General features: G+C 43.6%; 2 protein-coding genes across 12 annotated transcripts in view; one reads left to right on the top strand and one right to left on the bottom strand.

Annotated features, from left to right (window-relative positions):
• Window positions 1-10,394, top strand: part of USP34 (ubiquitin specific peptidase 34) — a 110,213-nt gene extending 99,819 nt beyond the window's left edge. For 4 of the 10 annotated variants that reach the window (XM_033513178.1, XM_015620865.2, XM_015620867.2 and 1 more), the window contains exons 70-81: window positions 78-156; window positions 2,410-2,536; window positions 2,882-2,989; window positions 3,984-4,088; window positions 4,213-4,337; window positions 5,359-5,511; window positions 6,384-6,507; window positions 7,205-7,284; window positions 7,854-7,994; window positions 8,120-8,266; window positions 8,681-8,840; window positions 9,071-10,394. In XM_033513178.1, coding sequence (XP_033369069.1) covers window positions 78-156; window positions 2,410-2,536; window positions 2,882-2,989; window positions 3,984-4,088; window positions 4,213-4,337; window positions 5,359-5,511; window positions 6,384-6,507; window positions 7,205-7,284; window positions 7,854-7,994; window positions 8,120-8,266; window positions 8,681-8,840; window positions 9,071-9,675 — 1,954 coding nt within the window. In that variant the 3' untranslated portion in view covers window positions 9,676-10,394. The remainder of the gene's footprint in view (window positions 1-77; window positions 157-2,409; window positions 2,537-2,881; window positions 2,990-3,983; window positions 4,089-4,212; window positions 4,338-5,358; window positions 5,512-6,383; window positions 6,508-7,204; window positions 7,285-7,853; window positions 7,995-8,119; window positions 8,267-8,680; window positions 8,841-9,070) is intronic. The other 6 variants (XM_015620874.1, XM_015620873.1, XM_015620868.2 and 3 more) reach the window with 5 other exon arrangements.
• Window positions 10,395-13,080: 2,686 nt separating this feature from the next.
• Window positions 13,081-22,575, bottom strand: AHSA2P. Of its 2 annotated transcripts, XM_015620882.3 has the most exons (9): window positions 22,438-22,573; window positions 22,165-22,355; window positions 18,339-18,424; window positions 17,615-17,729; window positions 16,346-16,434; window positions 16,018-16,140; window positions 15,159-15,260; window positions 14,363-14,414; window positions 13,081-14,142 (listed from the first exon to the last, which is right to left on the bottom strand). In XM_015620882.3, exons 1-9 carry the CDS (start codon window positions 22,515-22,517, stop codon window positions 13,967-13,969), a joined length of 1,014 nt encoding a protein of 337 aa, XP_015476368.1. In that variant the 5' UTR covers window positions 22,518-22,573; the 3' UTR covers window positions 13,081-13,966. The 2 variants fall into 2 exon arrangements, with proteins under 2 accessions (XP_015476368.1, XP_033369071.1); XM_033513180.1 differs by lacking the exon at window positions 15,159-15,260 and having other exon boundaries at window positions 22,438-22,575.
• Between the last annotated feature and the right edge of the window lie 635 nt (window positions 22,576-23,210).

Raw genomic sequence — 23,210 nt, 5'->3', positions numbered from 1 at the left:
TTCCAAAATAATGGTATAACAGTTTTAAGCTTGGAATGCGATTTTCAGTGTTCTCAATGTTTGGATTTTTTTCCTAGTGCCTTCAGAATATTATTAGAATCTGATGAAGACAGACTTCTCGTTGTGTTCAATAGAGGATTGATTCTGATGACTGAGGTAATTACTTTTTTATTTAATTACATCTCGCCCTGGAACTTCCCCTGTCAGGTTTAATAAGATTTCTTTTTAGTACTAAAAAGATCAGGAAATTGTTTGTCTGCCTCTCAGGACAGAGAGAAAACCACCAACAGATTATGCTGAGAGGAATAAATTTATGCTTTTTTGGTGTCACTCCTTTTATTACAGGTAATTGGGAATGAATGGCAGAGTGCAGTCACACAGTTGTTACTAGTTAAAAATTGTTAAAACAACAGATTAAAATCCAGAAATAATGTAAAGGGTACTCAGCTGCAGTTGTGGTTGGTATTTCTGACCCTCCTTTGAGGCCCTCCTAAGGCAGTTGTCCTTTTCTTTCCTACCTGTTGTGCCTTTGTTTGCAAGGAGTAGTCTGAAACACATAAACTCGATTTCTTTCTGATGGAACTAAACCTAAAATGCATTTCTGGAGCACATCTAATTGTTGTAAATGGGGATTTGGTCCATGAGACCAGACCAGAATTAATTCACATTGAATGGAAAACAATTAAATAACGCACCTTTGAGATAGATACAGTTGGAATGCCAAGCCCCTGCTCCCAGCAGTTTCACTCTACACATCCACATGTCCTGAGGAGTGGAATATCCTGGATTCCATTCAGCACTTCCATTAGTGAGGTGATGGATGAGAGCCTGTGCTTATTAAAAGCACTGGCAGTGCTCCATGGGGCAGAATCTCTTTGAGAACAAGAATTAAAATCTGGACATGTTGGAGAAAGCATAAAACCAAGATTCAGTTCATTCTTGGCACCTGTAGAAAGGTGTATTCAGGAGACTACACTGGGAAAATCCATGGTGCAAGACAAGTGGCTCAGAGGTAACTGTGGCTGTGCAGAAAATGGGATTTTGGAGTAGGCTGCTGCAGGAGGGAGCAGCCAGCACAACTGGAAGTCATCAGACAGACTTGGAGCAAACATCTGTCAAGGATATTTAGTCTGCCTTCAGGCACGTGGCTGGACTGGATGATGCTTTCAGGTTGATTCCAGTCCCATTTTTATATGCTTTATATAAAAAATTCTTGAAACTCTTTTTATGTCACTGGTTTGCATTTTCTAGGAAAAAGTGTGGTACAAAGAGCTGGAATTCCAGAAATAGTGCAGTGCTATTTGAAAATAGAGTTTTCAGGAGCTTGTTATAAATATAAGCCTATAGATGAATTAGTTGTAGTTAATTATTCCACAGTAGCTGTTCCTTTTTGTTATGAAAATACATCCATCCAGTACACTGGGTGTAAAAATTCAGGAACTGGGCTGTAAGGTTATCCATACATGAAATGTAAATAGATTAAGGTACATAAATAGAGATGTATAAAAAGAATTTGGTTTAGCTTAGTTAGACCTCATCCCTACTAACAATGGATAATTATGTTTATGAAGAGTAATATAAAATAAATTTATCCTGTGTAAAACATTGCTAGAAATTAGATTAAATTGATGCTGCTTTACAGCTTGAGGGTAACTGGCCTTATATTGTCATTTGTTGGCTGGAAGTGTTTGCCTGGTGACAAAAAACTGCATTAAGGAGTTGTCACGTCCAGGAAAGTTTTCCACCTAGGACTGGCTGTGTGTCTTTTGTCTTCACTGGAATATAAAAAGGGCCTGGCAAGGGTTTGCATTCTAGGGACTGAGGCTGTTTCTTTATCTTTCAAATACCCCAGCAGATTAAATATCTTCTCTTACATCCTGTGCTAGAATTTTTGCAGTTCGGAAATGAGTTGCTTTTCCTTCCCAATATTTCTATAAATCACAAATGCCCACGAGGCATAAAGGGAGAAGTAATTCATTTGATGTACAACCATATATCCTTCAGCAGCATTTTGAAAAATGACTGGCATCCATCTTAATCCTACCTTTTTTCCCCACATTCATACAGCTGTCTGTCTTTGTGCACCTCTTGTATCACTTTCTCTGCTGGCAAAGAAAGTTTGGGATTACAGGGATATAAAAATAGTGTCTCAAATGACATTTTATTTATTGAGTTGTAGATGAAGGTGTGAAAACTTGGTAATTATTTTGAGCTGGTAACACAACCCTTTTACCTTGAAAACAAATGAAGAACTTTGTGATTATATCTGACACCATATATTTTTTGAGTATAAAATACCTTGTTTGAGCATAAAATGAATGTAATGTATCTGCAGGATAAAAAGAGGAATACTAACAAGTACCTTAGTTTGGTAACATTAAGTTTTGGCTTTTTTTTTTTCCTTACCAGTCTTTTAACACATTGCACATGATGTACCACGAGGCCACAGCTTGCCACGTGACTGGAGACCTGGTAGAGCTTCTGTCCATTTTCCTTTCGGTTCTGAAATCCACACGTCCATACCTGCAAAGAAAAGGTTTGATTATAACTCTTGAAAGGATTATACCTCTTGTCTCTAAAATTAATTTCCCTCACCCAATTCCTAGTGTTTTGTCTTGTTTATTAGCTGTTTTTAAAAACCTGCTGTACTGTAGAATATGTGGCTTTTAATGGATATTGTTACTTATTAAATTACTTACTGATTTAACACAAAACTAGATTTCATAAATTTAATAGCAGTAAACCATTGCGATTTAACAGATTCCTAGATGGATTCACGGTAGAGGGAAAAAGAGATTCCTCAACAGTAAAATTCTGTGCTTTATTTAACAAGCTTTTGAGCCATGAGCTAAGCAGCCTCCTGGGATGTTTGCATTTGCAGATGTGAAGCAAGCTCTCATTCAGTGGCAGGAGCGGATTGAATTTGCCCATAAGCTCTTAACTCTGCTCAATTCCTACAGTCCTCCCGAGCTTAGAAACGCCTGCATTGGTAAGTCCTGGCCATGCAGGACCTGTCCTGCACAGGCACCTGCTGTGAGATGGAAGTGCCACTAATGCACGTGCTCTGCTAGAAACCCTGGAGGTCGGGATTGTTGGTGTGGTACTGTCAGTGCTTCAGGACCAGTGTTCTTTCTCCAGAGAGTTCTGGGTCTGTCAGGTTACATTGAATGTTCCACTGGGGGCACAGAAAGCCACGGGTCGCTTTGTGAGACCGATTTGCCACCTGATAAGGGGCATGACTGAGGAGTAACTCCTCAGCTGAGGTGTCACTGAGTTTAGAGTCAAATCCTAAACCTGACATTAAAATTCAAACATGAACTAAAGCTCCCCTCAGAAGGGAGCGTGGAGACCAAGTTACTCTGAGAAACAGATTTTCCTGTTAATTTTTATGATTCAGTGAAGTGTAATAGTGGAACTAAAGCTTAAAATAGCCTGTAGAAAAGAATGGTTTAGCTTTTTAAAGTGTAGACACAGATATTATACACAAATCCCTCTCTTGCATTAGTGGAGCTATTCCAGAAAGGTCCAGTTTTTTTCTAGTTCAGGCTTTTTTAATATTATTTAATGGATTGCTGATAGAGGCCTGACACTGTGTCCAAAATACCTTTTTTTGGTGTGATTTGTATGTGTTTCCCCCTATTTTGAGTATTCTCTGGTCGTCCTTCTGACTGCTGCTGGTTGCCATTTTCCAGGTGTCAAACCTGCTGTGTTAAAGAAGAAGCAAAGAGGGTAATTTTATTGAGGTTCTCATTGTCCAAGCTGGCCCCTCCCTGGTGGTGGCTGCACCACTGAGCAGGGTCTGTCCCAGGGCAGAGGTGAAGGGAATCGGGACGGAGGCAGGGGTGTCACTCAGGTGTTGCTCACGGTGGAGCTGCGGCAAAAGGGATACGAGAGAGAGTTTGCAAATGCATGAGCCTGAAGTTGAACTGTTTGCTGTTAAGAAATAACAATTTGTAATAGCAAAAACAACTTTTTGTTTGTAGATGTCCTCAAGGAGCTTGTACTTTTAAGTCCTCATGATTTCCTACATACTCTGGTTCCATTTCTACAGCACAATCATTGTACATACCACCACAGTAATATCCCAAGTAGGTATTTCAGTGATTGTATTTTGAAGTTCTCTTACGCTATTATTACTCTATCGTGTTCCTTGCTGATGTCAAATATTGACCTTTTTAATATATCCCTATTTTATCTGAACTTACACTACAGTGTCTCTTGGACCTTATTTTCCATGTCGTGAAAATTTGAAATTAATAGGGGGGAAAAGCAATATTCGTCCTCCGCGTCCCGAGCTCAACATGTGCCTCTTGCCCACCATGGTGGAAGCCAGCAAGGTATGTAAACAAGTGGTCCTATAAAGAACTATTTCTCTGTTGTTTTCCCATTTTTATCAAAGAATTGGAAGAATCCAGTAGCTCAATGCATTTACCTTTTCTTTGTAAACAAAGCATAATTCTTCTTCAAGATGTGTTGTCCTCATATACTCCATTCTAGATGTGCACTACAGAAGCACCATTTCCCTGCCCTTGGGGATACACAGCTTCATACTGCAAACACCATAAGGGTTTGGGCTTTGTGGTAGGAAAAAAAACCCATGGCACACATTTTGGTAATTTCCCAGTCTGTCTGTGGGATTTATGAAGGAAATTGAGGCACCACCCAGGGATTGTCCAGATGGGTTTCACACTATTTTAAGCTATATTGCCAGACAGCCAAGGAGACCCTGCAGGTTCCATTAGAGTCCATTCAGCTGGGACTGAGGCATAATCTCCTACTTGTTTGGGTAAAATCCAGTGCCTGAAATGTCATAAAGAGCTTTAAGTCTTTTCACTTCCCATTTTCCCTTCTGTGGGCTTCCTGATGGGATGCCAGCTTTGGTGGGGCTACTCCCTAGTGACTTGCCACGTCCCGTTGTTACAGCTGCAGCAACGGTGGGATTCAGCTCACGTCACTTTGCCTATCTAAAAGGTCAGCATCCAGCTCTTCCTGGGGCTCCTGGCCAGAAATAGTTACCCTGGGAAGGAGAGAAAGAGCTCCCCTCCTTCCTGTCCCAGGCACCGGAGCGTGGATGAGGCGGCTCCCTCTCCACAGAGTGCAGGGAACACCAGTGACTAGATTTTAGATAGCTAAAGTCAGGTCAGGTGAATCCCACCCAAAAAGGAATATGTATGGACAATCATTTGAAGCAGGAGAACTGGTTACTTGCTGTCCGGTAACTGTGGTTCTTCAAGATGCTTTGTCCACACAGATTCTGTGCTCCTCCTGCTGTGCTAATTCCGAGTCCTGTCCTAGGGGATTCTTACGGGTGAAGGAATTGAGTGGTGGTTGAAGCCGCCATACCCCTTGTGCCCTCAGGTACAGTGGTCGCAAGGACACACTGGGTGCAGGCACAGCCCCAGTGGACACAGCTATTCAGAAAGAATCCAATCTCCTGCACATGGGGCCTATGTGCACGTAGATGGGAATCTGTGTGGGCAACACATTTCGAAGAAGCACGGTTACTGTAGGGTAAGTAACCCTTCTTTTTTAAAGCTTTCAGAATGATGCTGTGTCTTTTTGTGCACCATCAAATTGACTGTGTAATCCAAGTGTTTGAAAAGATGTTAAGAGAGCCAGAAAATGTCTCTAGTGGGGTTTCCCCATCGTGCATCCAGAAGTGGCACTACATAATGTAAATACCTGGATTTAAAAAGTTGTCGTATTACGTGACACCGTATTTCACCCTTTATTTCAAATTCCTAATACCTTAGGAAGGAGAATATTTTTAAACCTCTAGAACCACATCCAGTCACACTGCCCTGTGGTTTTGCATGCTTGTTTTTCATTCAGTTGTTTTGTATAAGGTTGCATTTTTTTGCTTGAGTTTTAGAGGTTTCCTCTTGGCTCTCTGATGCCATTTTAAGCTTATATACATCCAAAATATTAAAATTGCAACATACACGTATCGTTGGGTTTGAGACATGCCTGAAAATTCTGCTCTGAAGCTCAGTCTCAAAAAAACTGATTTCTACAGATCACAACTGACAAGTTACGATTTAAAAAGCAGTAGTGTGTATATATTTAGGTGTCTGTATGTGATACAAATTTACTGCGTTCTTTTCTTGTCCTCTTCAAGCCGTGGTATTTGCACAGCTTTTCACCCTCTTGGTGTTGGCTCAGAACCCTCCAATAGATTTTCCTGGCAGGGAATTGCATTTGCCATCCCTCCTCTTATCACACCCTGGTGCTTGCCAAGGGCTGGGTGAGGAGGCACCTGGAGATTCCCACTGTAGTCCAGGATGAAACATTGCAGGGCAAGTGACAGGCAGGGCGGTGCTCAGGGGAATCTGGGAGCTGTCCTGTGGCTTTGGAGGTTAAATGAGGCTCTCTTAAATCTTCAGGGCAAAGATGATGTTTACGACCGGATGCTGCTGGACTATTTCTTCTCCTACCACCAGTTCATCCACCTCCTGTGTCGAGTTGCAATCAACTGTGAAAAGTTTACTGAAACTTTAGTTAAAATGAGTAAGTATCAAGGTGAAAGAGCCAAAGGATTTTTTTTCTGTCATAGCTCTGAGTCCTTCTTCACGAGATTTATATTCAGAGTTTTTAAGAAAAAGCAGAGCTTTTGAAACTTGTTGTGCTTGGATATTATTTTTATCCACAAAACTCTTAATCTGTGTATAAGAGAGTGCAGCTGTACCTACATGACTGAAAGGTTTCAGGCCTGTCCAGAAAAGAGCTGAGGTATACACTGAGAATTCAGTCTTACTGTACATTTAGAGTTCAATACAGGACAGCTCAGGCTGTTTCTGGGTGGTTGGGAGTTTAAATGGCTTTGGATCAGATCCTGTATCCACAGCATCTCAGCAATAGCAATGAATTGACAATATTTCCATTTTTGTGTTCCCACACAACCCTGAGGGCGAGTTCCTCAGTGTGCACAGACCTCAGTGTCACACCAATAATCTCATCCAGAGCAATGAGAGAATGTCCTTTTATCCCCTGAATCACCCATCTGCTCGTTGTTGGTCACGCTTTCCCAACGTCTTTATTAAATGGACTGTAAAAACCTCACGGACACTGCAGCTTTCTGATCATACAAAATGCTTGGAATGTGATCCTATAAAATAACAGGGCACCTTGGCACTGCTTTTCTGAGGAATTTGCACATCTCCCACAAAGTTCTCCCACACTGACTTCTTCCCTCGTGCCACTGCAGGTGTCCTGGTTGCTTATGAAGGTTTGCCACTTCACCTCGCGCTCTTCCCCAAACTCTGGACTGAGCTTTGCCAGACTCAGGTAAGAGTCAGGACCAACAGAATGGAAACACAGGCAAAACACTGGAAGTGGAACAAAGAACCCACAGTTGTAACTGGTGGGTGGTGTTGAATAAAATACTCTGCCTATCTTACTGCCGTCTGAGAAGCCCAGCTAAATCAAATGTAAATATCTGGTAAATTCTGATTGTTCCCTGTACATCCTACAAAAGCGTAACACAGCAACTCCCCCCATTAACGGTGGTGGGTGTGCAGAAAGCACCTCATCCTGCCTCTGAAATTCAGTTTTTTATGTAGCACCAGCACTGGGATGATGAAGGAAAAATGAGGAGGTGTCAAAGTCTGGGTATGATTGCAGAGAGGGTCCTGTGGTTGGCGCACAGATCGGGAGGCTCTGTCCCTTCCCACACACCCTGGTGGGGATGAACTGGCCTTTCTGGGGAAAGAGCTTCATCCCAGGAAAACGGGAAATGAGAATTGGCACTAATTGACTTGTACAATTTACTGGCATCTGGTAGCCCCGAACTGTTTCTCAATGGGCCTGGCCTGCAGTTGTGGTGCTGACTGTGCCATCTTCTCTGTCCTTGCCAGTCTGCAATGTCCAAGAACTGCGTGAAGCTCCTCTGTGAAGATCCGGTTTTTGCAGAATATATCAAATGTATTCTGATGGATGAAAGGACCTTTCTTAACAACAACATTGTCTACACCTTTCTGACCCATTTTCTTCTCAAGGTATGTAGTCTTTTAGCAGTAATTATTACTCCAAAGAATGCAGGAACTGGTGCTGCTTCATTTTGGGATGCTGTTTTCACAGTTCAAATTTTTGTAGCTTTTTAAGAAATACTTTGTTTCCACAGGTGCAAGGGCAGGTATTTTCTGAAGCAAACTGTGCCAACTTAATCAACACTTTAATTACAAATCTAATAAATCAGTATCAAAGCCTAGAATCTGACTTCAGCAACCAGAGAGTTGAAATTTCCAAAGCAAGCTCTACATTAAATGGGGTGAGTAGTTTTCTAACAGAGGCAGCTCATTTCCTACAGAAGCTCCTCAGTGTTCTGTGCCAGGTGTTGGGCACTCCCTGCCTCAGCTGGGCTCCTGGGGAGGACATGGGAAGTTGGGAACATGAACTTGACTGTGGGGAGCGAAGTATTAACAACTGCAGGAGCATTCGTGGTAGGAGTGTTGTAACCCAGCGTGGTTTTGTGTCTCAGCACAGCATTGCCACCCTCAGGACAGAGCTGTGTTAAGGTCAGCAGACAGTGAGGGGGGAATTTCAGTGGTGTGAGTAACTCTAGAATGGGATCTTTGGGCTGCTCAGAACATGAACAGCATCTCCTTTATTGCACTGTCTCCATGTGCCAGATTCATCAAACACCAGTTTGAAATAAGCCTTAAGTTTGTTTCTCTGTTTCCAGGACCTCCGAGCACTCGCCTTGCTGCTTTCGGTGCACACTCCCAAACAGCTCAACTCGGCCCTGATTCCAACTTTACAAGAGCTTTTAAACAAATGTAGAGCTTGTCAGCAACAGAGGAACTCATTACAAGAGCAAGAAGCCAAAGAAAGAAAAACTAAAGGTAATGAACCTTTTATCAAGTTAATACATTACTGTTGCAGGGTGGGCCATTCCTTGACTCCAAATCCCCAACAGTACACAAAACTATCATTTTATTATGATAAAAACTAGAATTCATGAAGTGTATGAATTCTCTGCGAGGAAGGAAGTGTTTATTGCCATGTTTAGTGTGGGGAAGGGTGGGAATGTGAGCAGCGCCCGTTCCCTGAGCACGTTCCCCTGTCCCTGCAGATGACGAAGGAGCCACTCCGGTGAAGAGGCGGCGGGTGAGCAGTGACGAGGAGCACGCCGTGGACATCGGCGACATCAAAGCCGAGCCCCGCGAGGCGCTGACCCCCACCAGCACCTCGGACAACGAGACCAGGGACTCCTCCATCATCGACCCGGGGACGGAGCAGGACCCGCCCTCCCCCGAGAACAGTTCTGTCAAGGAGTACAGGATGGAAGTGCCCTCTTCGTTTTCCGAAGACATAATGTTGGCCGCGCGCGCGCAGCACGCGGAGGAGCAGCCGGGGAACGGCAAGTTTGAAGAATGCAAAGAGTTCAAAGACCTGCAGGCTTCCAAGGATTCCATGGGAGCCGAGGAGGACTCGGAGTTTCCTTCCACGTCGATTTCAGCGGTTTTATCCGACCTCGCAGACTTGCGGAGCTGCGATGGCCAAGCCTTACCATCCCAGGACCCCGAAACTAATTTATCAATCAGTTGTGGCCATTCCAGAGGACTTTTTAGTCACATGCAGCAGCATGACATTTTAGACATCCTGTGCAGGACCATTGAGTCTACGATTCACGTGGTCACACGGATATCCGGGAAAGGAAACCAAGCTGCTTCTTGACATTAGATGGAGCATGTCTGCTTTTAAGTCTTTTTTTTTTTTTTTTTTCCTTTTTTTGGGGTTTTTTTTCTTCTTTTTTTAAAAAAAAAAATCCTCCTTCCCCCCAAAAAATGCTGTTTGTATAAGTTTTGCTTATTTCTGTTTCGTGCTTCAGTTTGTCCAGTGCTCTCTGCTTGAATGGCAAGATAGATTTATATGCTTAATTCTTGGTCAGGCAGAACTCAAGATTATTTTTTTTAAATTTTATTTTATTTTGCATCTACCGTACACTTTCTTAAAGGGCAATCAGATAATGGCTATGTTTTATGTAATTAAGAGTTCACTGTAGTGGCTTTCATTTAATATGGCTGTCTGGGAGACAGGGCCTCCTGGCCCTGTATGATGTAATTTAAACTTATGGCATTTTTACTGTGTATAATATGGTGTCCTCTGTGCCAGTTTTGTACCTTATAATCGAGGCAGATTGCCTCAGATCGCTGTGGTTCTTATTATCAAAATTAAGTTTACTTGTATACTAAACAACCACAAGAAATTTGATTCTGTAAAGAATCCTCTTTAGCTGTGGCCTGGCAGTATATATATGGTGCTTTATTTAACAGAATACCTGTGGAGGAAATAAAGCACACTTGATGTAAAATTAATTGTTTTATTTTTATTGACATGATCAATTGCTATTCTGTGCACTTCATTAAACTGATTGTGATGACTTTTCATTTGTTTATAATATGTTGCTTCAGTCTTTGGATTTCTCAGCAAAGAACTTCGTACGTGAAACAGCAGCAGAGAGAAAAGATGGTCAGAGGTTCAGATTTGATGTTAATTTTGGTGCTTGTTTAGTGTGCACGAGTGTTCAGCCACACAGTGGAGAGGGACTGGTGCTTGGTGTTAGAACATGAAGTGCTGTCAAAAGCCAGTGGAACTTGGGTGTCTCAATTCCCTTATTTAAACATCTCTTATATCGTTTTTCTCCTGCACCATTTACAGACTTCCTTTCTTTTTCTTCCCTCTGCTCTATCTGGCTGTGCTCCCTCATTTTTGACAGCTTCTGCACCCCTGGAATGACTTTATCATCTCTCCCATTATACTTCCCCCTGTTATTTCTGAATAATACCACTTTCCTATGTGACCTTTTGGACTGTCAATGCTACTGGTTTTAATATCTGATTAAACTCCATTTTCAGCTTCATTTTCCAGCTGCTCAGCTCGTTTGTTTTTCTATTATCTTCATCTACCTTGGTCTTTTTTTCTTCAAAATTCTTTCATTCTGTCTACCCTTCACTGCAGTTTTGCATCACTTGCCTCTCCTTGTGTCTGTGATGCTCTTGCTCCCTTCGAATTTACTCTCATTGGTTCTAACTTTCTGTAACTTATTTGTCTTTAAAGTTTGTAAATTTATATTCCCGTTTACTTAGCGTTTTTATCCTGCATTTACAGACACTGCTGACACTCCCAAGTGCTTAAGTTGGCATGCTCATTATTCAGACATGAAATAATTATGGTTTTGTTCTCTTTAGGAATAATTTTATTACCCTTTCTGGTAAGCTTTCCCCAGATTTTAACTCTGGAGAAATCATCAACAGCTTCTAGTCAGAACTTCTACAATCAAAATTTGTGAAGGAAAACATTGGCCTATGGATCAAAACCTGAGCTGCAGCAGCTGTTGGAACCCTTTGGGTGAGTACTTTTCTTAATTGATCAGCCTTATTAACACTGTGCAGCTGATTGCTGGGATGTTGGCTGAGCCTGTGCCTGGCTCTGCCATCTCCTGCAGGATGGGGCCACACCAGAGCTGTGGCATTCTGGCCTTTGGGATGGTTTTTTAGTTTGTTTTCAAGCAGAGCAGCTATGAACAGTACTTGATAATGATTTCATAGAAGAAAAACAAATACTGCACCATTAATCATGTCAGGATTACCAGAAATACAATTACTCTTACTGCTCTTCCCTTAGCTCCTGATTTCCCCCTTGAGTATTCCTGCAGTATCAGAATTCCTGGAAACTCCTTCCCCTTGAGTAGTCCTGCAATTTTTACCAAGAACTCTTTTGCAGTTGAGTTTTTTGAACAGAAAAAAGCAATACCTGCACAAAGGTGTCTTGCTTTTCCAGAGCCTGTTTCCAGGTGTTTATCCTCTGTCTCCCTCACTTCCCATGCTCTGCAAGTCGTTATTTCTTTATTCTTTTCCCCTTCTCTCAGTTTACTTGAGTTTTCCTATTTGTATTTTCCACCTTTACAAATGTTCCCTTATCCCACCTTTAACCCTAAACCCTTTAATCTTCCACTGGCTTCCTCAGTCTCTTAAAGCTTGGATTTTTCCTCCAGGTTATATCACTCTTCGCAGTTACTATTAATTATTTCCTCCTGGAATTTCTACCTCCCATTTAACTCCTTCAAAATTAAGCTTTTAAATACCTTCTCCATTCACAGTCAGCCTCTCCTCTGGCACTTCAAGTGCTGAGAGCTGTAAAGAATTTTGGCCATAATGTTACAAATCATATCTTTCCCATTTTTCTCTTTGCCTGTCTCAGCTAATTATCATCTAACTTTTTTTACTTTTAATTGGGAACTCTAGGAGAAATTTTAGCACCAGTTTTAGAGGGGTACAGAGCTGCTGCTCCTCATTTTCCAGGGGTTTTGGCAGCCCCACACCTGGAGCAGGGACTGCAATGCTGGAAGCACAAATCCTGTCTTTTCTAACACCAGTGACCGACAACTGCTCCATTCCAGAGAGGGCAGGGAGACAGGGAAACCAAGGGATTTCAGTCATGAGGGGAAAATGGGTGAGGCACAATTCCCACAGAGCACTGGGGCTGCAGTTTCACTGTTGGAAGAAACTTGGAATTGCATAGAACCACCTACTCTCAAAGAATTAATTGTTGCAAAATCTCTTCAACCATCTACCCACAAACCTGCTGAAGCCTGAACCATCTTAAACCTTAATTCCCCTCTGTCAACCACTACCCTAAATCATTTTTCTATTCAAAACATCAGGCTTTTCTTCCTTGAATAGTGAGGGGGAAAAAAAAAGGTAACTAAATTTTGAGCATTCAGAACCAGATGCTAAAATACAACATTACTCAAGAGGCTGTTCCTCACCTGGACACATAAAGCAGCAACACCCAGGAACTGCTCTGGTGCCTCTCTGTCACTGTGGGGACTTTGTTCTTTTTACTACCACTACCACAGACCTCACCTCAGTTCAGAGGGGTTGTTAATAACTGACTGCAATCTTTTCAGGAGAACCTGGCCTGTAGCAAGGAGCATCACCTCTGTGTCCTCAGGATGATGGAAGCTTTTTGGGTGGTAAGGTTGCCGTGTGTTGGCATTCTGTGAAAATAAAATATATAGGACTTAACTTCTAAGATACTTATTTAGTGTGGCAGTATCAGTTTATGGAGAAAATGAGCTTGATGTAAAGTCATATTTTTATTAAGCCAAGCAAGTTTTCCAAAGGCAGTCTGCCCTACTGTGGTCAATTTGTTTCAGATTGCATATTTAATTTGTACACTTCATTTATTTATTGAAAACTAAGTTATCCTTGCTCACCTCGAGATGGTTTAATTAGGAATTACAATTTGTTCCTGTCAGAATTCTCTTTAACAGTTGTTCTCTTTGAGGTACAGCATTGCAGAGGGCTGTAAATCATTTCAGTGGAAGGTTTTACCGAACTGCAGAAAGAAAGCAATACTACTGTTTGTTTCTTCCTAAATAAATGTCACACTGAGGTCAAGGAAGGGAATACAGTGCATGCAGACCTAATAATTACATGACATTGTTAATTATCTCTCCTAAAACTGCAGCTACAAAGAGCCTGCAGTTAAAAGCATCTAGCAGGTATTCCACAAGGCTATAAATGAAAACCTCTCCATTTCTTGAAATGGATCAGCAGTTTTGTAATCCCTTTCAGCTCACCTCTGCTGGGAACTCCGTCTCCTACAGGGATTTAAATTTGCCACTTAATACACTGAATATTAAGGAACTGGAAATGCTTCCTATTGATTGTTGTAGCTCACCTGCCTCTGAGGGCAGGACTCACTGCAGCTGAATCATTATCTCTTTCTGAAGGTGCAGGCAAGCAGAACAGAGATCACTGTCTCTGAGTAAAGCTGTCTATAAACAGTCTGACTTGCCTCTCATTCCCTAAAAACCCATAAATAGTGCTTCAACTATGTACAGTCTCATAGAAGTGGGTCTTTATTCTTCCCACAAATAAATTATATATATTTTTTTTTAGAAAACCAAATGTTAACAAAGTATAAAAAGTAATGCCCTAACAAAACTACAGTGCTGTTATCATTCCATGTTATCTTTTGATTGCTGCAGTAAAATATGTATTTCTTCAAAATATTGCTTCTTCCAACACTGTCTTGTACTCTCTTCATGGGAGACGGGAACCCCTTTGCATTCCAGCTCCAGTTCCGACTGAGCCACCAGGTCCTGGAAGTTCAAGGCCACTGTTGCATAATGTTCTGAGGGAAGAAAACAGGACCCTTGAGTGAAGTGCTTTGTAAAGAATGACATTTGTTGGTGCTGATTCCCTTTCTGCTCTGCCTGAGCACAGCCTCTTTTCAAGCTCTCTGCACTGGGCTGTTCTCTGAAGGACACAGACCAAGGGAGTGGCCAGCCAAGGCTGGGCCCTTCTCCCTGGAAAGGAGCCCTCCAGTATCAGAGATCCTTGGAAAAACTCACCATCAGGCCAGCTCCTACATCGCCACTTCAGGACAATTCTTTGGCTGGGTACCTGTGGAAGATAAGAAGGTTTTCCTTGTTAGCACCTGAGAGAATTCCCATTCCAGTTCTCCCTGCAATACAGGGAGAGGAGCATTATCTTATGGAACATTGGACACATGCATGTAAACAAGCGCAAGGCTGGGGTTTGGTTTTTGAAATAAATTGTTTTTATGGAGCTTTCAGTGTGCTGCATTCCACTGTTCTGTTTTTGCTGTGAGAAAAGATCAGGACTCAGTGGTTACTGCACATAAAACATTGGTTTTCTTGCAGACTTTGAAACAAGGACAAGCCCGGTTTTCCCCACTGCAATTTCCAAATGTGATCGAGTGATTGTGTTACACAACCCAGCCTGGCCCAGTACACAAGTCGGGCACTCCTGCAGATGAAAATGGTTTTTAGGACATTTCAAAAATGCAGCTGAGCTCCAATTATCAGGTTTTTCCCTTCTATTTGCACCAGCATTCAGCTGGGACAGGGTAACACTTGCCCTGAATAGAACAGAGATCATTTCCCCAGTTACAAAGGACTGTGTTGGGTTTTCTGCTCCCCATGCAGGTCCTTAGGTGCAGTCAGCCCCTGCTCTTTTGGTGGGATAAAAAAAAAGCCACACAACAAAAGCCCAGCTGTTTGGGTTTGAAATAGAGGAGCTGAAATATGCACTGGAGAAGCTGAAATTCACAAATCTGTGCTGCTTTTTTGCTCAGAAATAGCCACCCTCCCCCTGCCTTTTTCAAGTATAGTAGGAGCTTTTTACCAGTTCGGTGTATTCACCGCTGACACAGCCCTCAAACATCTGAAGTTTGCCTCCTTTCTCTGCTTCAATCACAGCTGGGCACTTGGAGAACTTCTGTACCAACTAACAGAAGAAAAACACAAAATGCACCATGTTGGGAGAAAAGGGAGGGGTGCTGCAGGACTTAACTGACCTCTGATACACCTGGATGGAAGCCCTTGAACACTCCCCAGGCTTTTGGTTTTATACAGCATTGCTGGGCTGGTGGCAGGGGCCAGTGGGTGCCACAGTGAGAATATTAATGCTGAGAAACTTGCACTGGAGGCCAGCACAGGCTCTGCCCCCAGCACATCCACAGCTGTAGACACAACTGGCAGCTTCCAGACCGGGAAATGAGGGAAAAGGAGCAGCAGATTTAGGAAGGTGCAGAAGAGCTGCTAGGAGCCATTTCTGTTTCCCAGCCCTAGCCCTGGCATTGTAATTTAAAGTTCTCCAATACCAGCCCAGACTCGTTTGAAGGACACAAACCCAGAATTAGTAATTGTGTGCTTCACACCCTGTAAGCAACAGTATAATCACCTCCAGTAATTAATCTAATTAAGCTGTGGGTAACAGCAGTGCCAAGACTTTGCCCTTCAGGCTCCTCAACAACACCTACATCAAAGCTTTTGTTAAGGACAGCTCAAGGAAGCTGCACCCAAACCACCTAACAGTGCAGCTTCACTGTTAGGGGAACAACTGGCAAAAAAAGATCTAAGGCAACCTAATAAATTCTCATCAAATGGAATTTGTACTTGACACTGTGACAAGTACAATCACCCAACTCTTCAGCAGCATCAACATGCACATTCAGTTAAAATAACCTGAAAGTATCACTTACTTCCTTCTTTGTGAAGATGCTGTAAAGTTCATCAGCTGGAGAGTTGAAGACTTCCCTCATATGTATCCTCACTGTTGGAATTTTTACTCCAACCATATCCAGAGACTGTGGTGTAACAGAGTCCTGCAAAGCAAACCAATATTCACAGGAATTAGTGTGAGATCTTGACCCTTAAGAAGTGCTGGCAGGGCAAGACTGTTGTCACCTGCACATTCTCAAACACTGTGTGTGAAAACATGGCAATTACACACTGTACCTGTGTATTTACTCAGCAGTTTTATTCAGCAGGAGTCACTAAATTCAGTGGGAAAACCTGAAGCCAACATACCTGCACAGTGCTCCCACTTGGTTTTCGCTCCGTGGCCAGTTCCTGACCACCAGGAGCTTTTGTTGGCAGAATCATTCCCAAGGTGAACTCTGTAATGGAGAAAAGCACTTTTCAGTGTGAAACTGAGCTGTTGAACCCCCCTGACATTCAGATACTCAGTGAAGATCACCAAAACCCTGGAGAATGGGTAAAATTGTGCAGGACATAAAGCTCAATCCAGTTTCTCCAGCTTACCCTTATGCTTCCATCAGGAATGGAGCTAACAGCAATTTCCCTTAAAAAGACTTTTCCAAGTTACCTGACCCCAAATCAGTAACATCTGCACAGACTTCTTCTGGCAGCACAGCAGATGCTCAGATCAAAGAGAAATAATACTCAAAGAAATTCCCCTAAGCTTGGCAGAAGGCTGGAGTGAAACTCAATCAGAATGGGAGCCACCCCTGTCAGAGGCTGCTGCCCTTTGACTTTCCATTGTTCAATCTTTGGATACCCTAAAAATCATACATGGTAATTCCTGAAGCCAAAAACTGCTGGATCCAACTTGGGAAAATTACACAGCTTTTGACAAAAAAAAAGAAGTAATAATTTAGCAAAGTAGTTTACAATTAGAGATGCACCTGATAACAATTTGACTACAAGCTGTAAATGCATCTATTTTTTGAGCATACTTTCCTGGTTCTTGGAAACAGCTGTAATTCACAAAAATAGCACAGTTCAAAAAAGAGAAAGGCAGATTTAAATTTGGTTCACCTTTGGTTTAGAAGAACAAGTGAAAATTTATAAATGTACTAAGTTTACAATAATAAAACCTTAGAATCTCAAATGCTAATGGCAGGCTTAAAGATGAGCAGAGAATGTATTTATAGAGTGAAGAACAGAAATAAAGACAACATTTCAGAAATCCTTGAAAACAACTAATTAAATTAATAACCAAAACAAAGGGACACAAAAATAAGCAGCAGTTCAGGCAAGAAGGCATTTCTTGAAAATTAGGGAACAAAAAGAAATCCTTCTATTGGCCAGTCCTAGCAGGGCCTGTGTGACCCAGGCACAGCCTCAGTCACTGCAGAACTTTCTGGACACAGCCACTTCTGAGAGCAAAAAAGATCCTGAGTGTCAGGACTAACTTAATTCATCTCATCTGGTGACAATTAAAAATAAAAGCAGTACAAACCCAGGGATTTGTCAATATCTGACCAAGCTGTTCAGGAGAGGCAGCTGCACAGAACACTTCACAAGGTGCTGATTAATTCACCTGGTTTCATTTACCTGTTTTAAGTGCTTTCAGGTAGTCCCTTAGGGCCTCTCTGACTTTGGTGGTTCCTTCAGTTCTCATCAGGTCCTTCAGAACATCACCTTCCCCTTTTTTCTTGCTAACATTTATCTAGAAACAGAAAAATGACAGCATCTGAGAGACCCCAGTCGTGAGCCTTTTGGGTTCTGGCAACAAAGGAAAGCATTTGGGCTTTGTTTACTATTCTGCAATTTCAAATTCATGACCTTGGGGTAGCCAACCTTTGCTGAAAGTAAGTCCTCTTAAGACACAAATAAATGTGGTATCTCCACTCAGTCTAGATGATCAAATTCATCAAGCCAAGAGCTGCTTCTCAGCAGAGGCTGTAGGGTCTGTGGGAGCCCAGTATCACCCATTATCCAACCAACACAGAGGTTCCTTAGGGTCTTAGGGCTGGGGGTTGTTTGCTGTGTTGGCCTGTGTTTTTTTTAAGACAACAAGCAGTGTTCTTCTCAAATTTGTAGTTAAAATATCATCACAATCAGTAATTAGCAAAGCAGACTGCACATTCCTCATTGGTAAGTTTGAGAATAGCATAAGACATTATTTCAAGTATAATAAACAAAAGTATGAAATAAACTATGCATGTGTAACTACCCCACTTAGTAACAGGATAAATCAAAATGTGATGCCTAGATGTTGATTAACTTTATTTAAGAATTGTGGACCTATACAGCCATACCAGCATTGCACACCTACCTCTGTATCATCTACCTCATTTTCTTCTGACAGGTTAGGAATTTCAACAGATCCCTTATGTTTCTCACCAGACTCTTTCACTGTACCTGTATTAACATAACGAATTCTTAAATGCATCATTAAAAACTATTTCCCCCACAGCAAGAGTTTTACCCTTGGAATTCAGTTGTACAAAGGTGTTACCTGAAGGGAGTTGCCTCAAGGCTGATTTAAAGGAACTGAACAGTAACCTGAGCCTCTTGTGGGAGCTGTATTCCCCATCCAGGTGCACCAGGGGATGGACAGGGACCCACCTGCTCCCTGCACCATCTCCCCTGCAGCTGTCACTTGCTCTGACACCCTTGACACCTGTCCCCAACACTGAATGTGCATCTAAGGGTGGGTAGGGAAAAATCATCTCCCCTGAATGTGTCGGCTCTGGATTCAGAAGCTCCCTGGAATGCTGACCATGCCCTCTTTAATGGTGTGAGAGCTCCCAACACACAAAGGCATGTTACCAGGAAACATACATATGGATGATGGAGAGGTATACAATTGACATTTTTTAAAATAGGAAATTCACATGCATACTTAGAGCACTTGCTATTAATTTTAACCACTTTACAGTCACTGCACACTGCAGAAAGACTCAGCAAGGATAGGAATTATGCTCCACTTCTGATCCTTTGGGGCCTAGGCCAGCCCCACTGAGCTGTCCCCCCCCATGCTGCCCTGCTCAGATCTACACTGAAAAGATTGAATTTAAGGTCTGAGGCTTTTTTTCTACAGTGAAGACTCTTCCCCTTTGCCTTGCAAAAGTGTTTTGTTATTTAAATTAGCTCACTAATTAGATCAGATAAAATCTCAGAAAGCAACAACACGAACAGGCAGGTCTGTCAGCACAGTGTCAGAACATTATAAATCCAACAAGGCACTTCATCAGCAAAACTCTCAAATTCCAACAGCCCAGGAGCCACCTGGATCCCACATTATTCCTGACCACCACTCATTATTTTAATCACCTCCCTGAGACCCCCATGCAATAGTGGGGAACTGACAGAACCCAACTGGTCCAGATCCCAGTGAGGGGCTCCAGCAAATGCCAGGTGCAGATCCCAGTGAGGGGCTCCAACAAATGCCAGGTGCAGATCCCAGTGAGGGGCTCCAGCAAATGCCAGGTGCAGATCCCAGTGAGGGGCTCCAGCAAATGCCAGGTGCAGATCCCAGTGAGGGGCTCCAACAAACGCCAGGTGCTTCCTGGCACCGAGGAGAGCGAAGGGCTGTTGGCAACACAAAGTGCAAAGATCCCTCCCCACTCGGGTCTGAGGCAATGAGGGATTGCACAACACTCCAAGTCTGTTAATCCACAACTACACAGCCACATCCACACAGGGACGGCAGAACTAGACCTTGGAGTCTCCCAGGAGAACCTGTCACTCAATAAAGCCATGGAGCTGGGTAAAGCCATCCTTGAAACACTCCTGGGCCCACAAAGCCACCTCAGTGTGCTCTTCCCTGCTCCCTTCCAGCACCAGGATCAGAACAGGAAAACCACACAACATGGTCTTTGCAGACAATAAAACCTACCTTATTTTTGGCTGCTCTCCCCAGAAAGGAAGTGCAGGCATGCAGGAAGGAGTTTTGGGAGCAGAAACAAGCTTGACTTCATTCAGTTAATCCTATTAGCAATTTTCACAACCCCTAAAATAAAAGTTTTACAGTGACAGTGTCTGTGCTGGGCAGCAAAGTCCAACCAGTGAACAAACAGAGCTGGTGGATCAACGTGACACAGGCAGAATGTCAGTGCAGCTCTGCATTTTCACTACCACTGTAATGTAAACAAGCTTTACTACCTTTTTATCACTCAACCAAATTATGTGCTGGAATTGCACTGGAATTCACTAACAGACCTGAGAATAAATTATATTTTGGTTTCCTGCCAGTCCAGCGTGAAGCACACATCTCAGAAAGACACACTGTTGAAATACCTGCTTTAAAAGGACAAACATATTTTTACAAAGCTTCCACCACAATGTGGAATGATCCATTAAAATCCTCATTGCATCCTCTAAAAAATGATAAAACAGCCATTTTGCTCAATTTTAGTGCCATTAAGTACATGCTCAGTTCCTCGCTTTCTCTTTTCTCTCTTATCTAAATTGCTAAGCACAATGTTTTTCGTACACTGGACTTTCCAAACCAGCTGCAAATTTCAGCTTAAATATGTCCTTATATACCCACATTTTCATCATAGCTTGAAGTCCTAATTATCCTTGAAGACTTGTAGAACTAATTACAGTTTTTTAGTTCATTCTGAACTCTCACTTCTAATTTAGAGCCCTCGAAACACACAACACGATGGCTATCACAAAAAACAATCATCAGCCTCTAGGGTTTCTTTTTTAGAATTTCCTGTGTAGTAGCCAACTCATTTAAAATTAAGCTCTCAAAGCCATGATTCACTCAGCATAGCAAAGCAGCCAGCACAAGTCAGAGCTGTCTCTAAACACTGACCAGCATAAACACCTTGCAGAGAAACAGCTCAGAGAGAACTTCCATAGAAACACAAACAAAATACTGCCTGCTTCTAACTTTACACTCTGAAATAAACCACACAAAGCCAAACTAACCTCTTTTTAAAGCTTAACTTTAAGAAGTCAAAAAGCTGATTAAAATTATTTTATCTACGCTGATTTAAACTGCACAACAGTAAAATATTTGCCTTGCTCTCTGTTAATATTTACACCACAACTCTAAGTATGGTCTCAGTTTATAACACACTTGGAACATATAAAACTATCTAAAACAAACAATGGTACTTAAAGTCCTCTCTTAGCTTAGCTTGGGTGCAGACTTCAATTCCAGATCTGCTCTGGCCTCAGCAATATGCCAGTCAGGCAAACCTCCACACCAAGGGCTGTGGAATACAGACAGCATTTGGGGAAGCACTGCCTGTCACTCGGCACTATAATACCCAGGGACAATTTCCTGTGCAGGCTCATTCCATCAGCTGCTCCTGCTTCTTGCTCCAGTGCAAGACACGGGCCACAATTTCCTGTCAAGTTTTAGGCGTTTAATAAATGGAAAGAATTCCCTGGTATCACCAAAAGCCAATCTGCAAAGAAAGAGCTTGTCATGGGATAAGCACAGCGGAAGGCGACTCCAAGAGCTGGGATTGCAAACGGATATGGCAAAACAAAAAACTGTACAGGCACAGCCCCCAGTACCCCAAATAAACAAAAATTATTTCTGTTTCCCACTGAAGTTTTACCCTCATGTAATTTGTAATCCTCAGTGTAAACTACAGTTGGCTTTTGGGAACAGCTATAATGTGACGTCTCCTAGGTTTTCCTGCTCTCCACAGGCACGGAGCACACAGCTGTAATTTAGAGCTGCAATTTGGGCACAGCGGAACTAAAGCAGCCCCGGCACGCTGCTGTCAATACCACCACAATGCAGGCATTCACTTCGTGCAAAGCAAAGCGAGTAACCCCGTGCTGATACACCGGGCACGCAGTGCTAAGGAGTAAGTGGTGGAAAAAGCCTGGGCGCAGGGGAAAGAGCCAAGCTCGGGTTTCAAGGTTATTTAAGAATACGCATTTATCCAGTCCAGGCCCACGTGGCTCCCGCAATCTCCCCACGACTCTGAGTCACCGCACCGAGACATTCCCGTTTTCCCAGCCCGGAGGGGCCGGGTTCCTCTGCGGAGGGACGCTCCCGATGGCAGCAGGGACCAGCACGGAGCCCACGGCGCCCGTGCCGACGCCACCTCCCCGGCCGGGCCCGGGACACGCTGCCGCCACGGCCGCCGCTCCCCGCCGAGCCCCTCGCATCTCTCCCCCCGTACCTTTCCAGCTGAGGCGCAGGTTCCACTCGTAGAAGAAGATGAGTTTCCCTTTGCGGCTGTTGCAGGACGCTTCGCCCTCCACGTGTTTGAGGTCGCCGATCTCGCAGCGCCCGGCCTCGCCCTCCACCACCAGCCCCTCCAGCACCTCCTTCAGCTTCCTCTTGGACCAGCTGGTCGCGTCCCGCTCCGTCCTGCCCCGGGAGCGGCGGGGTCAGCGCCGGCCGCCCGTTCCCCCCAGCCCTGGCCCGCACCTCCCGCTCCCGCCGGGCTCACCAGTGCCAGTTGTTCACGTTGGTGGCGTCCGCCCGCTCCTCCACGATCCAGCGCGGGTCCCCCTGGCCCCACTTGGCCATGGCGCTGCCCGGCGCCGCCTCCGCCGCTCCCTCCCGGCCGCTTCCGCCGGCACCGCCAGAAGGTGCCAGAAACTTCCCCGCCCCGCCGGAGGAGGAGGAGGAAGGCGAGGCCCTGCCCTGCCCTTCCTCCCGGCGCGGAGGGCGGAGGGAGCGGGGCCGGCAGCTCCCGGAGTCTCCGCTGCTCCCCGGCCGCTCCTCCGCTCCTGTGCCCAGGAAAAGCCGCTCCTTCGGGGATGCTCCCGACTCCGGGGGGAAGGCACCGGCTCACTGAAATAGAGAGGGGGAAAAAAATAAATCAAATGACAGGAAGATTAGAAAACACACTCTCGTTTTCAAAGGCTGCGGCGGACACTTCTGCGCAAAAGAACGGAAGAAAGAACGGAAGAATTGATGCCCGAAAATTACTCCATCTGAAGCAATGACAAGGCAACGCCTCTGGAATCGGGTTTATTGTCTTGCCCATTTGACACGTGCCAAAAGAAATTAAATACACTGTGAGACAGCGCTGCTGCTGGGGAAGCAACGCTGCAGTACAGCACTGCAGCCCTTCCCGCAAATTGCTTGTTCACTTCCTTATGCATCCTCCAACAGCAGCAGAATTAATATCGGGATAACATTCCCATATTCTCATTGCTCATTTAATTCTGTTAAAGCTGTTCCAATGAGTTTCATTATGATTTTTCTAAAGATTTT

This window comes from Parus major, chromosome 3 (genome assembly GCF_001522545.3).
Source record: "Parus major isolate Abel chromosome 3, Parus_major1.1, whole genome shotgun sequence".
NCBI lineage: Eukaryota > Metazoa > Chordata > Aves > Passeriformes > Paridae > Parus > Parus major.
Note: the sequence above shows the minus strand (reverse complement) of the source record. Positions and strands in the feature narration are given on the sequence as shown.